Raw genomic sequence first — 12,461 nt, forward strand, 5'->3', positions numbered from 1 at the left:
TGTTGCTTATGCAAATTTCTGCAGGTGGCTTGAATTTCTCAGAAAAATTGGATTTTCTTGTCTATTGCATTGTCAGGCTGTAAATTTTCTTAACTCTTATGCTCTGCTTCCCTTATAAAACTGAATGTACTTAACAGCACCCAGGTGACCTCTTGAATGCTTTGTTGCTTAGAAATTTCTTCTGCCAGATACTCTAAATCATCTCTCTGAAGTTCAAAGTTCCACCAATCTCTACAGCAGGGGCAAAATGCCACCAGTCTATTTGCTAAAACATAGCTAGAGTCACCTTTCCTCCAGTTCCCAATAAGTTCCTAATTTCCATCTGAAACCACCTCAACCTGAACTTTTTTGTCCATATCACTATCAGCATTATGGGCAAGGTCATTCAACAAGTCTCTAGGAAGTTCCAAACTTTCCTACATTTTCCTGTCTTTTCTTGAGCCCTCCAAACTTTCAACCTCTGCCTGTCACACAGTTCCAAAGTTGCTTCCACATTTTCGTGTATCTTTTCAGCAGTGCCCCACTCCTGGCACCAATTTACTGTATTAGTCTGTTCTTACACTGCTGATAAAGACGTACTCAAGATTGGGCAATTTACAAAAGACAGAGAGGTTTAATGGACTTACAGTTCCACGTGGCTGGGGAGGGCTCACAGTCATAGTGGAAGGCAAGGAGGAGCAAGTCACATCTTACATAGATGGCAGCAGGCAAAGTGAGAGCTTGTGCAGGGAAACTCCCCCTTATAAAACTATCAGATTTCATGAGAGTTACAAGAACAGCACAACAAAGACCTGTCCCCATGATTCAATTACCTCCCACTGGGTCTTTCCCACAACACATGGGAATTCAAGATGTGATTTGGGTGGGGACACAGTCAAACCATATGACACATGGATCCTAGAAGAGAAGAGGTTTTGTTTTTTTCCTGCAAATCTCTATAACAAACATTCCTGACAGGATAAGTATCTACCTCCTGAAGTTCCCATTAAATCTTTTAACCAAATTCATTTCCTCTCTCCTAGAGACCATCAAACTTCAGATGATCATGTGACAAAGGTTCCAGTCAGTTCCAGGTGAAGACACCACCCCTGGTCATTAAGGAGCTACCCTGTCTCCATTAGGCAGAGCAGGACAAGAGTTCTGTGATCCACAATGGGTAGGGACTACACCCTTAGCCAGCATGAAGCAGTTACAGAAGAAAGACCATCAGTCCCTCTGCCTCCTATAAAGATTTATGGGGATCACATCTTTTGGGGGGAAATAAGACAGGAGAATAGGGCCTGGAGGCAGGGAACATTAGGACTTATTAGAACTAAATCAAAGGAAAACACTTCAGTGATGACAGGAAATATCCTCTTCATTTACATAGGACATACACCTAGTAAATGACTTTGTAACTTTAATTCATCCTCTTCATTTACATAGGGTGTACACCAAGTAACCAATGAAAATCTCTAGAGGGTATTTAAGCCCCAGAAAATTCTGTAATTGCACTGTTGAGACCCTATGCTTGCTCCCGCTCCCACCCTGTGGAGTGTACTTTCATTTTAAAAAAATCTCTGCTTTTGTCACTTCATTGTTTCCTTGCTTTGTTTGTGTATTTTGTCCAATTCTTTTTTCAAGACACCAAGAATCTGGACACCCTCCACCGGTAACAATTTGCAAGCTTGATTGGAGGTGGAGTGGCTTCAAAATTGGCTTAGTCACATGGCTGGCAAGTTGGTGCTTGCTGTTGGTGGGAGGTTTTCACTATTTCTCATGGGTTCTTCTCCAATGGGCTGCTTGAGCTTCCCTCCAGTATGGTAGCTGGCTTCCCAGAAGGAGTGGTCCAGGAGAACAAAGCAACAGCTGTGGTGACTTTTATGACCTATCCTTAGAAGTTAAACATGGTCTTCTTCATCAAGTGGTTGCACAGACCACGTCTGATTCAATGTAGGAGGAGACTTCAGATGATCATGAATAGTAAGAGGTGAAGATCATGCAGGCATCCTAGACCTTGACTGTGACAGGGTAGTATATTCCTATATTCCTCCCTCAATATTTTCCTGTTTTCCTACTCTGCCTGTTTGGCAAGAACACAGTGGCTCCTAACCTCTCTACTCTTAATTTCTTCATTGTGTTTTCTTGATATTTCTCAAGACTCCTACATATATTGAGTCATACAGAATGTAAAACCAACAGTTTTTTAAATTAATCAATTTTAGCAGTTTTTAAGCTTTCAGAGCTGTCCACTTCATCCTAACACTTTAGGAGTTGGTGGCCATCCCATGATCTCGCTCATGTTTATGTAATGTTCTATCTGCCTGCTCACAGTCTGTATCTCATCCTGGAGAGTCCTTATTTGTAAAGCATATCTGTCTTCTTGTACTTATCCTTCTGGTCTCTTCATGGATCTTCTTCTACCCTTTCTAGTGCTTTATCTACGTCATCACAAAGATTCCAGAATGAAATCTCCTTCCTTCAAGGTGGCAACCCTGGAGCATGGTTTTATTTGAGCCTGAGCTGGAATTGCAAAATTAGGCAGCTTGGCAGGAGAAAGCTAGAGCCAGGCATCAGTGGGCCCCAACCTCTGAAGAAACCAACGCTTTGACCAACAGCTCCCTTCTGTAATGTCATGGGAGAGTAATTTTTTGCTTTTATAGGGTTTCTTCAGACAGAAGTACCACACAAAGATTATACAAAGATCTATGCTTTTCCATGTGGGGGTTTGATACATTAATGAGAATTTGACAAATCCTGACCACTCTGCCATCTGTGGGCCTCATTCTGTTCCTACTTCTGTGATGCTTTTCATCTGTTCTGAGACAGAGGAACTCGTTCCACTGACATAGGCAATACTCCTAACCCTACCAGCTGTCTTACAAGGGTGTGTTGCTGCTCACTGGAGAAAATGAAAGAAAGGGTATATATTAAACAAAAATCCTGCCAGAAACAATTCACATTCTTCCATACAGGTAGCTTACAAAGAGGCACAATATAGGATGGGTTTATGTTAATCATATCTCATACTTTTCATGAGGTTATGTCATCTTACTGCTCAGAAACCTCCAATAGCTCTCACGACTTAATCACTCCTTGTCTTAGCATTGTAGGCCTTCCAGCTGTCATTCATGCTTCATGGCACTTTATTAATACAATATTCCTTTCCTTTCCCCACTACATGTCACCTATACTTTAGCCAAATGGGATTACATACTATTGTTCTAACCTGCTCCATAAATTTCTGCCTCCATGCATTTAGAAATTGTATTCTCTGCATTCTAAATGTTTTCCTGTCATATTGACCATAGAAGTGCTTCCCTTCTCTGAGATCTGTGGTAAGTGCTACCTCACTCATGACACCCTTCCTGATTTCCTCTATCTAGTGATCTCACTTCCCCATGGACTCTGAGAACACTTTAGTGGTAACCTGTTTATAGACTTACCACATTCTTCCGGATATTTGAGCTGTTAATGTAACAGAGTCACGATGCTAACTTCTGCACTTGATGTTTTCCAAAATACTGATGGCTGAGAGTGAGAACAATCTGTTTTAATTCTGCCAGTGATTATTAAATTTATCTTTGAAGAAAGGTAGATCTTTGATTTTTGGAGAAGAGTAAGACTTAAGGGAGTTTTGGATTATACAAATGAAAGATAATCTTTTGGAACACAGATACTCTGGTCCAATGTTTCCAATTTGGGTTCCACAAAACCTTAAAGTTCAATATGTCATCACTAGGGGTTTGTAAGAGATTTTGTTTTAAAACCTAAACATGAACTTTTGAAGTTTGCATACTTTGAGGATAGATAGTGGCTAAGCAGACATGTCAGCAATTTCATTCGGGGTCTTTCAGCCCCATTGTGGCAGTATGCAGTAGGATTGTATTTATTTGTTTGTGCCCAGTTGTGGTTTATGATGCAAGCTATGGGAGGTTACTGGTAACTGATGAGTGCTGTATTGCACAGACGAGAGGGGTGGTAGATGGATGACATGAGTTTTTCCTTCTCTAATTATTTCCCCTAAACTCCCCTTATGCACTACAGGATGACTCACAGGACCAAACAAGCTTTGCTAGTATAACTAAAAATGAGGGGAAATTTAATTTTCATTCTAAAAGCTCAGCTGCATCCTGCCCCACCTCCTGCCCCCAGTTTTGTTGTGGTTATAAACATTGCAAAACGTAGGTTGATAAAGGCTAAAAGTGATTTCTCTAGTGATTGATGAGTTTGGGGGAATTTTTAAATTTTACTATGCTCTTGTGTTTTATACTTAACTCGTGTTTGTATTTTATAAACATGTTTGATAATCCAATGTGGTAATTTTTGAAGGTGAGATATGAGATGGAAGAGGAAAATTTTAGGCCTAGGGATAACCCTGATAAGGGTAGTGATGATGAATTATAACCTTCTGAGTCATTTTCCTGTGTGATTGGAACAAAGGACACAGAAAAAGTCCATCTTTATGATGAAAGACACTTACCAAGGAGCTTCTATAGGCTGATTATCCAAATTTTCTTATTTTATTGAGAATCATCCATGTGAGGAGGCCAGCAAGATTTTTCTGTAAAGAGGCAGGTGGCAAATGTTTTAGGTTTTTCAGATCACATGTAGTCTCTGTCACATATTCTTCTTTGTCTTTGTCTGCTTGTTTAAATGCTTTAAAAATGTAAAAGCCAATCTTAGCCCTGAGGGCTGTACCAAAGCAGGCCTCTGGTGAGGTTTGGCCCATGGGCTGTCATTTGCCAATCCCTGCTATGTCAAACAACTTAGAGATGTGAGAATGGCTCCAATAAAAAAAAAAAGAAAACCCAAACAAAACAAAAACCCTTAAGTATAAGTCATAGGTATTCAAGAAGTAAAGATGCTGATTACTTTAAGCAGCTATTAGAATCTTAAAACAAACAGTAACTCTTGTTAAAAACAAACAAACAAACAAACAAACAAACAAGAAACAGGTATATTCAGTGAAAAGGACCAGGGAGCAAGTTATTTAGTAGCAGAACTTACTATCTTAAACAGGAAAAGTCACACAGTTGGTAAGACTAACAATGTGATCATGTAAAATTACTGTGAATCAAAGGCTAGGAAAAGATGCACTACAAGAAATTGAAAAGGTTCCACAGTCTCAAACAGTGTCATATGTTGAAGTATTGATGACACATCACACAACTTTGAAGAGGTTTTGTGACATACCCTGAAAAACCGCAGCTTCCTTTTCTAGGTTGATGAGTCAGGGGATTTCACCAATAAACGTCATACTTAGCATTTGTAAAATTTGCAAGTAATTGTGAAATTCAAGAAAACAAAGAGTGGCCCATAACAAGGAAAGGCCAAGATATAAGTAATGTTTGGCCTTCATATCTATAAACAAAAGGTCTAAGAACTACATTGACATGAACACTGATAGTGCTCTGTCAAAAGTTGGTTCTATGAGAGCTTTTGCACCTTATTAAATGAAAAAAGTTTCTCACATTGTCACAACACATTGGCTTCTTCAAAGAGAATGTCAAACATTCTTGGAGATGAAATCAAAGTTTTAGATAATATTACAAAATGGCTATCTTTGTTATATAAAGGCTAACTTGAGAATACTTTTAAAACTGAAAAGGTGTCGATAAAGACCACAGAAATATCCTGCTATACATAGAACTTTGGTGGCTCAGCAGAGGAAGCATTTTCAACAGGGTGTTTGAGCTGAAAGATGAAATTCAAAAGTACTTTCAATATCATACTGGGCAAGTTTCATTAAGTGTTTTGATGAACAATGGCTACAAAAAGTTGCCTTCTCAGCAGACATTTTTCATTATTTGAACAAGTCTCTGCAAGGCCCTGGAGAAAATGTTTTGACTTTGAGTGACAAGATTCTTGAATTTAAAAGGTAACTGAGAGGGACTTCTGATTCAAGTGATGATGAAATAAGACCCTTGTGAAAAGTTCCCTTGCAGTAAAACAACTATAAAACCTGAACATAAAGCAAAAAGCAACTACTTGAAGGCACTAGAGAGAGAACAGAAGCAGAAAGACACTGGCAAAGAGTAAATATTTGGAAGACGAAGCAGTATGAAGTAAGTGCCCTGTGTCTGTGGCTTCTAGCCTTGGTCTCAGTGCAACCCACTGAGTGTGCACAGTGGCAGTGTGGTAGAAGTATCAGTAGAAAACCCACCATCTCTCTGGTAGGGGAATCCATGGCTGATAGAGAGAGTTGGAGAATTCCCAAAGAGAAAGAAACAGAGAGCAAATCCCAAAATTTTCTCTAATGATTTCTCTGACTGATTCCTGAATGACATATGCATGAAACAGACCAAAGGCAGTTCAACTAAAGACAAATGATCTGAACTGAGACTAGAGTTAAGATGCAAGAAACAAAGTTGCATAAGCCAAAGAAAACCACTTGTTAGAGAAGCAATAAAATCAATAATTTGCACAGCTTGATATTCATAAAGTCCAGGGTAAATCCAAAATTTCCCAACAAAAAAGAACCAAGAAAAATGGAACGTATCAAGAAAAGAAGATCAATTGAGACCCTCAGATAAGATGTTAGACACAGCAGACAAGGATTTTAAAACAGCTATTATAATGATATTCAATGAAACAGAACAAAATATGAGCTCAATAAATAAAGAAAAATAGAAAATTCAACGGAGAAAAGCAGACAAAACTAAATTGAAATTCCAGGACTAAAAAATGTAGTATCTGATCTAAAACAATCACTGAAGAGAACAGCTGAGTGGAAGTGACAGAGGCAGGAGTAAGTGAAGTGAAAAATAGATAAGTAGTAATTGTTCCATGTGACAAACATGGAGAAAAAAATTGGAAAAAAAACCACAGAGTGCAGGGACTTGGTACATAAATATTAAATGTTCCAATATATGTGTAATTGGAGTCCTAGGAGAAGAGATTAAAAAAATAGAAAAAAGATGATTAAAAATGGCCCCCCAAATCTCTCAAATTTGATAAGACAGAAATTTACAAATAAACATGCTCAAAGGACATCAAGTAAAAGAAACATAAGCAATCCCACATCAAGGTACATCATAGTCCAACAGTTTAAAGACAAAGATTGAGGAAAGTCTTCAGACTATCAACAGAAAACACCATATATAATAGAACAATTCTTTAATTAACAGCTGAGTTTTCATCATAAACCACGGAGAACTGAGTGGTAAAATATCTTTAAGGTGCTGAAAGAAAAAAAAAAAAACATCAACCCAGATTCTATATCCAGAGAAAATATTCTTCAAGAACAAAGGCAAAATAAAGATATTTTCTGATGGAAGAAGCCTAAAAGTATTCATTACAAGCAGACCTGCACTACAAGAAATGGTCAAGGAAGTTCCTCAGGCTAAAGATAAATGATACTAGATGATATTAGTATCTCCATAAAAAGAAGAAATAACATAAAAAATTATAAGTACAAAATAATTTTTGTCTTTGATTTTTCCTCTTAACTTCTTTATGTGACTCACATAACTCTTTAAAGAAAAACTATAACAGTATCTTCTATGATTTATAACAAACGTAGATGTAATACATATAATAATTATAACATGAATCATGAAGGGCTTATGGAACCAATGGCTTCAAGGTTTTTCTAATTTACTTGAGTAGTACATTATTAAATGTAAATGGTAAAGTTGAGGATTATATTGCACTCATAAGTTAATTACTAAAATAATAATACAAATAAGGATAGCCAATTATTTCAAGATGGAGCAACAAGGACTGAATATATCCTCTTGCCTGAAACAACTAAAAAATAAGAAAAAAATATGAATATTAAGGCATTGGGTATCAGGCAATAAAATACAGTGAGATGGTAAACAAATGAAATAGCCTATCATTGCCCCAGCTTACTGCCTTGACAGAGTTTTCAGGCATTGGTGTAGGGAGGAGAAGCCAAGCTGAACCTAGGTGCCTCCCTGAGTGGAGGACTCAGAGCTGGGAGAGAGGAGAGGCCAAGGCAGCTAGGGTTTTCAGGGCAGAGCAGCAAAGAGAACTCTGGAGATCAGCAAAGGGTCCCCTGATTCTTCAGCTGGGTACTGATCAAAGCCTGTGTCTGAGCAAATTAGCCAAGGCTGGGGAAAGAACTACTCAAAGAATTAGAGAGAATAATACTCAGAGCTCACCCAGGGCCTGGAGAAGTTTCTGTTCCCAACAGCCAGAGTGGAAAAGCTCATGATTTATGGAGAATCAGGTAACATATACAGAAGATGTTTGACTCAGTAGTCAGGGAAAAGTCATTCTAGATGAAACACTGCTCTGGTTCTACAGAAGAAAGCCTAACAGCAACTCCTGAGAGGATTTAACTGTTGCCAAGTAACCTAACTGTGTTAAGGACAAAGATCAAGAGTATTTTTAGGAATACAAATTGAACAAGTTAAAATTGACAATACCTGGCATACAATCGACTATTACCAGGTGTGTTCATTTTCTGTTGCTGCCTAACAAATTACCACTGTTAGGGACTAAATGTGTGTTTCCCCCCCAAATTCATATGCTGAAATTCTAACCTCAATGTGATGGCATTAGAAGGTGAAAATTTGGGCAGTAATTAGGTCATGAGGGTGGAGCTCTTATAAATAGGATTAGTGCCCTTATAAAGGAACCCAGAAAGCTCTCTTGCCCTCTTTCCACCATGTAAGGATACAACAAAAAGCTGATAGTCTGTAACTCAGAAGAATACCCTCACTAAAACCCAATCATGTTGGCATCCTGATCTTGGACTTGCAGCTTCCAGAACTGTGAAAAATAAATTTCTGCCACCTAGTTTGAAGTACTTTGTTACAAGTGCCCAAACTGACTAAGGGAACCACAAATGAAATGGCTTAAGATAACATACGCATTTATTACCTTAGTCCAGACAAGGCTCAATTAACTTCTCTGCTCAAGGTCTCACGAGGCTGTGATCAAGATGACAGTTGGGGCTATAGTTTCATCTGAGCCACAGCGTCCTCTTCCGAGGTCATGTGATTATGGGCAGAATTCATTTCCTTACAGCTGTAGAACTCATAGAGTTGGCATCGTCCTCAAGACCATGAGGGACACATTTCTCTGGCTTTCTCTGTTTCTTCTCTCTAGCTTCCTTGTTAAGAGATCATCTGATTGTGTCAGGTCTACCAAAGTCAATTTCTCTCTTGATTAATCCAGTTGATTTGGTATTTTCATCTTTGAAATGTTATCTTGTCTTTGCACATGTAATATAATTATAAAAGTGATATTGCTTCATCAAGGCTAGGGGGTTACAAAAAAGCATCTGTCACTGAGGTCATGTTAGAGTTTTGCCAGCCACACTAGACAAGTAAAGAGGCAGAAAAATATGACCCACATTTTGGGGTCATGATGAGAAAAATCAATGGGTAGAAATCAACCTAGAAATGACACAGATGACAGAATTGATAGATAGGGACATTAAACCATCATTATAGCTATGTTCTAACTTTAAGAAGCTAGAGGGAAGATTGAGGATGCTAAGCAGCAACAGGGAAGACATAAAAAGACACAAATGTAGCTTTTAGGGATGGAAATTACAATGTTTGAGATTAAAAGTGCACTGGTTAGGCGCTGCAGAAGGAAAGACTAGTAAACTTGAAGATTATATATATATATATATATGAGATCCAAAATAAAACATACAGAGAAAAAATATTAAACAGAGAAATGGGAACCTGTAGGAGGCTTAAACCCTGGATAACTGAAGTCTCAAATTTGGAGGTGGGTAGAATAGAAAAAATATTCAAGAAAATAAGGCTAAACATTTTCAAAATTTCATAAAAACTATAAACCTATGAGTCCCCAAACCACCGTGACCCTCAAGCATAAGAAACATGAAGAAAATTACACCAAGTCACTTCAAAATCAAACTGTTAAACCTGGTGATAAAGAGAAAATCTTAAAAGCATCTAGAACAATGACATGTGTAGGGGAAACAGGATAAGAAAGACATCAGGCTTCTTGTGGGAAATAATGCATGGGAGAAGACAGTGAAGCAGTATTTTTAAAGTACTGAAAGAAAAACATCTGACAAGCTAGACTTCTATATTCAGCAAAAATCTTTCACAAATGCAGGCAAAAAATAAAGAATTTATCTTTAGCACTGTTTCACAAAAGATATTTTAAAGGAAGTCCTTTAGGCAGAAAGAAAATAATACCAACTGGAAATCTGCATTTACACCAAGAAATCTTAAGCACTGGAAAACCATACCAATACTATAAGGATGGATTTTTCCCTGACTACTGAGTCAAGCATTTTCTGCGTATGTTACCTGATTTTCTTTTTTTTTTTCTTTTGTTTTTGTTTTCATTTTTGAGACAGAGTCTCGCTCTATCACCCAGGCTGGAGTGCAGTGGCGCGATCTCAGCTCACTGCAAGTTCCACCTCCTAGGTTGACGCCATTCTCCTGCCTCAGCCTCCCAAGTAGCTGGGACTACAGGCACCCGCCACCACACCCGGCTAATTTTTTATATTTTTAGTAGAGACAGGGTTTCACCGTGTTAGCCAGGATGGTCTCGATCTCCTGACCTTGTGATATGCCTGCCTCGGCCTCCCAAAATGCTGGGATTACAGGCGTGACCCACTGTGCCTGGCCCTGATTCTCTTAAACAACAACAAAAATTAATGCAGCAAATAATTATAGTCACCCAAAGAAGAAAACAAATGGATTCATAAAATTCTCAGTCTAACAGAATATAGAAAAATTGGGAAAATGTAACAAATGACAGATGGTAAAAATTTCTAGTTTTGTGTGTATTTCTGTAGTATTAATTTTAGAAGTAGAATTTTTAGTTGAATTAGAAAATACCAAGATGATAGATTTAAAATCAATCATATTAACATTCAAATGAACGTAAATGGTCTAAACATTCTAATTAAAAGCCTGAGATAGTCAAATTGGATTTATTTTTAAAAAGATCTCTTTATATGTTGCCTAGAGGAAATCCACTTTAAGTATGAAACAAAAATAGGTTATAAGTATATGACTGGATTAGAAATGCCATTAATTAATGCTAACATTAATTAAATTTGAGCTGGAATGGCTATATTAATATAAGAAAAAGTAGATTTCTAAAGAAAAATAGTACTAGGGATAAAGAGGGTCATTTCATAATGATAAAGGTGTCAGTTCATCAAGAAAGCCTAACAATCGCAAATGCTTATGTATCCAAATATTAAGCTTGAAAATGCAAAATGTAAAAACTGATAGACTTGCAAGTGCAGTAGACAGACTTACAAACATGGTAAGTGATTTGAAAATCCCTGCCCAAGAAATTGATAAAACACTAACATCCAGCGACCTAGTTGACTTTACACAACAAGTCACCTAACAGCAACAACATATTACACATTAATTTATATATACGCACAAATATATATATAGCTTTTGGGGTACAGGTGGTTTTTGGTTACACAGAAGAATTGTCTAGTGATGAAGTCTGAGAGTTACCTGAATAGTGTACATTGTACCCAATATGGACTTTTTATCCCTCACCCCTCCCAACCTCCCCACTTCTGAGTCTCCAGTATCCATTATACTACCCTATGCCTTTGTGTACCCATAGCTTAGCTTCCACTTATAAGTGAGAACATACAGTATATGATTTTCCATCCCTGAGTTACTTTACTTAGAATAATGACCTCCAGCTCCATCCAAGTTGCTGCAAAAAAAATTTCATTCTTTATTCATGGCTGAGTAGTATTCTATGGTGTATATACACTACATTTTCTTTATTCACTCAGTGGTTGATGGGCATTTAGGCTGGTTCCATATCTTTGTAATTGTGAATTATGCTGAGATAAACGTATAGGTGCAGGTGTCTTTTTTATATAATGACTTATTTTCCTTTGAGTGCTCAGTAGTGGGATTGCTGGATTGTATAGTAGATCTACTTTGAGTTCTTTGAGAAATCTTCATACTGTTTTCCATAGAGTTTGTACTAATTTACATTCCCACCAGCACAGATTACACGTTATTTTCGAGTGCACATAGGAGACCTACCAAGACAGAACATATTCTAGACCATAAAAAGTCTTCATATATTTAAAACGACTAAAATTATACTAAATATATATTCCTATCATACTGGAATTAAATTAGAAATTAATAGAAATCTCTCAGGAAAATCCCAAAATATTTGAAAACAAAACAACACACTTCTAAATAACTCATGAGACAAAGGAGAAACAAAAAGGGAAATTACAAAGTATTTTGAATGAATAAATATGAAAATGCAACGTATAAAAATGTGTTGCATTTAGAGCAGGACTTAAAGTGAAAGTTATGGGCTTAAATACCTACCTTAGAAAAGAAAAAAGGGATCAAATTAATAATCTCAGTTTACCCTATAAAACAACTAGAAAAAGAGGAGCAAATTAAACCTAAAGTAAACAGAAGAAAGGAAATAATAAAAATTAGAGTGTAAATCAGTGACTGATAAAACAGAAAACCAATAAAGATAATCAATAAAACCAAAAGTGTGTTCTT

At 37.2% G+C, this 12,461-nt stretch overlaps 1 protein-coding gene across 5 annotated transcripts in view; it reads left to right on the forward strand.

Annotated features, from left to right (window-relative positions):
- Positions 1-12,461, forward strand: part of LOC100454686 (uncharacterized) — an 84,712-nt gene that overhangs the window by 57,092 nt on the left and 15,159 nt on the right. For 2 of the 5 annotated variants that reach the window (XR_008527569.2, XM_054560618.2), the window contains one exon: positions 1,023-1,073. Coding sequence is in view for 1 of the 5 variants with exons in the window: in XM_054560618.2 (XP_054416593.1) it covers positions 1,023-1,073 (51 nt within the window). In the remaining 4 variants the exon portion in view is untranslated. Of the gene's footprint in view, positions 1-1,022; positions 3,482-12,461 lie in introns of those variants that run through there. The other 3 variants (XR_008527568.2, XR_008527572.2, XR_010140742.1) reach the window with 2 other exon arrangements.

Source organism: Pongo abelii, chromosome 6 (assembly GCF_028885655.2).
Source record: "Pongo abelii isolate AG06213 chromosome 6, NHGRI_mPonAbe1-v2.0_pri, whole genome shotgun sequence".
Classification (NCBI taxonomy): Eukaryota; Metazoa; Chordata; class Mammalia; order Primates; family Hominidae; genus Pongo; species Pongo abelii.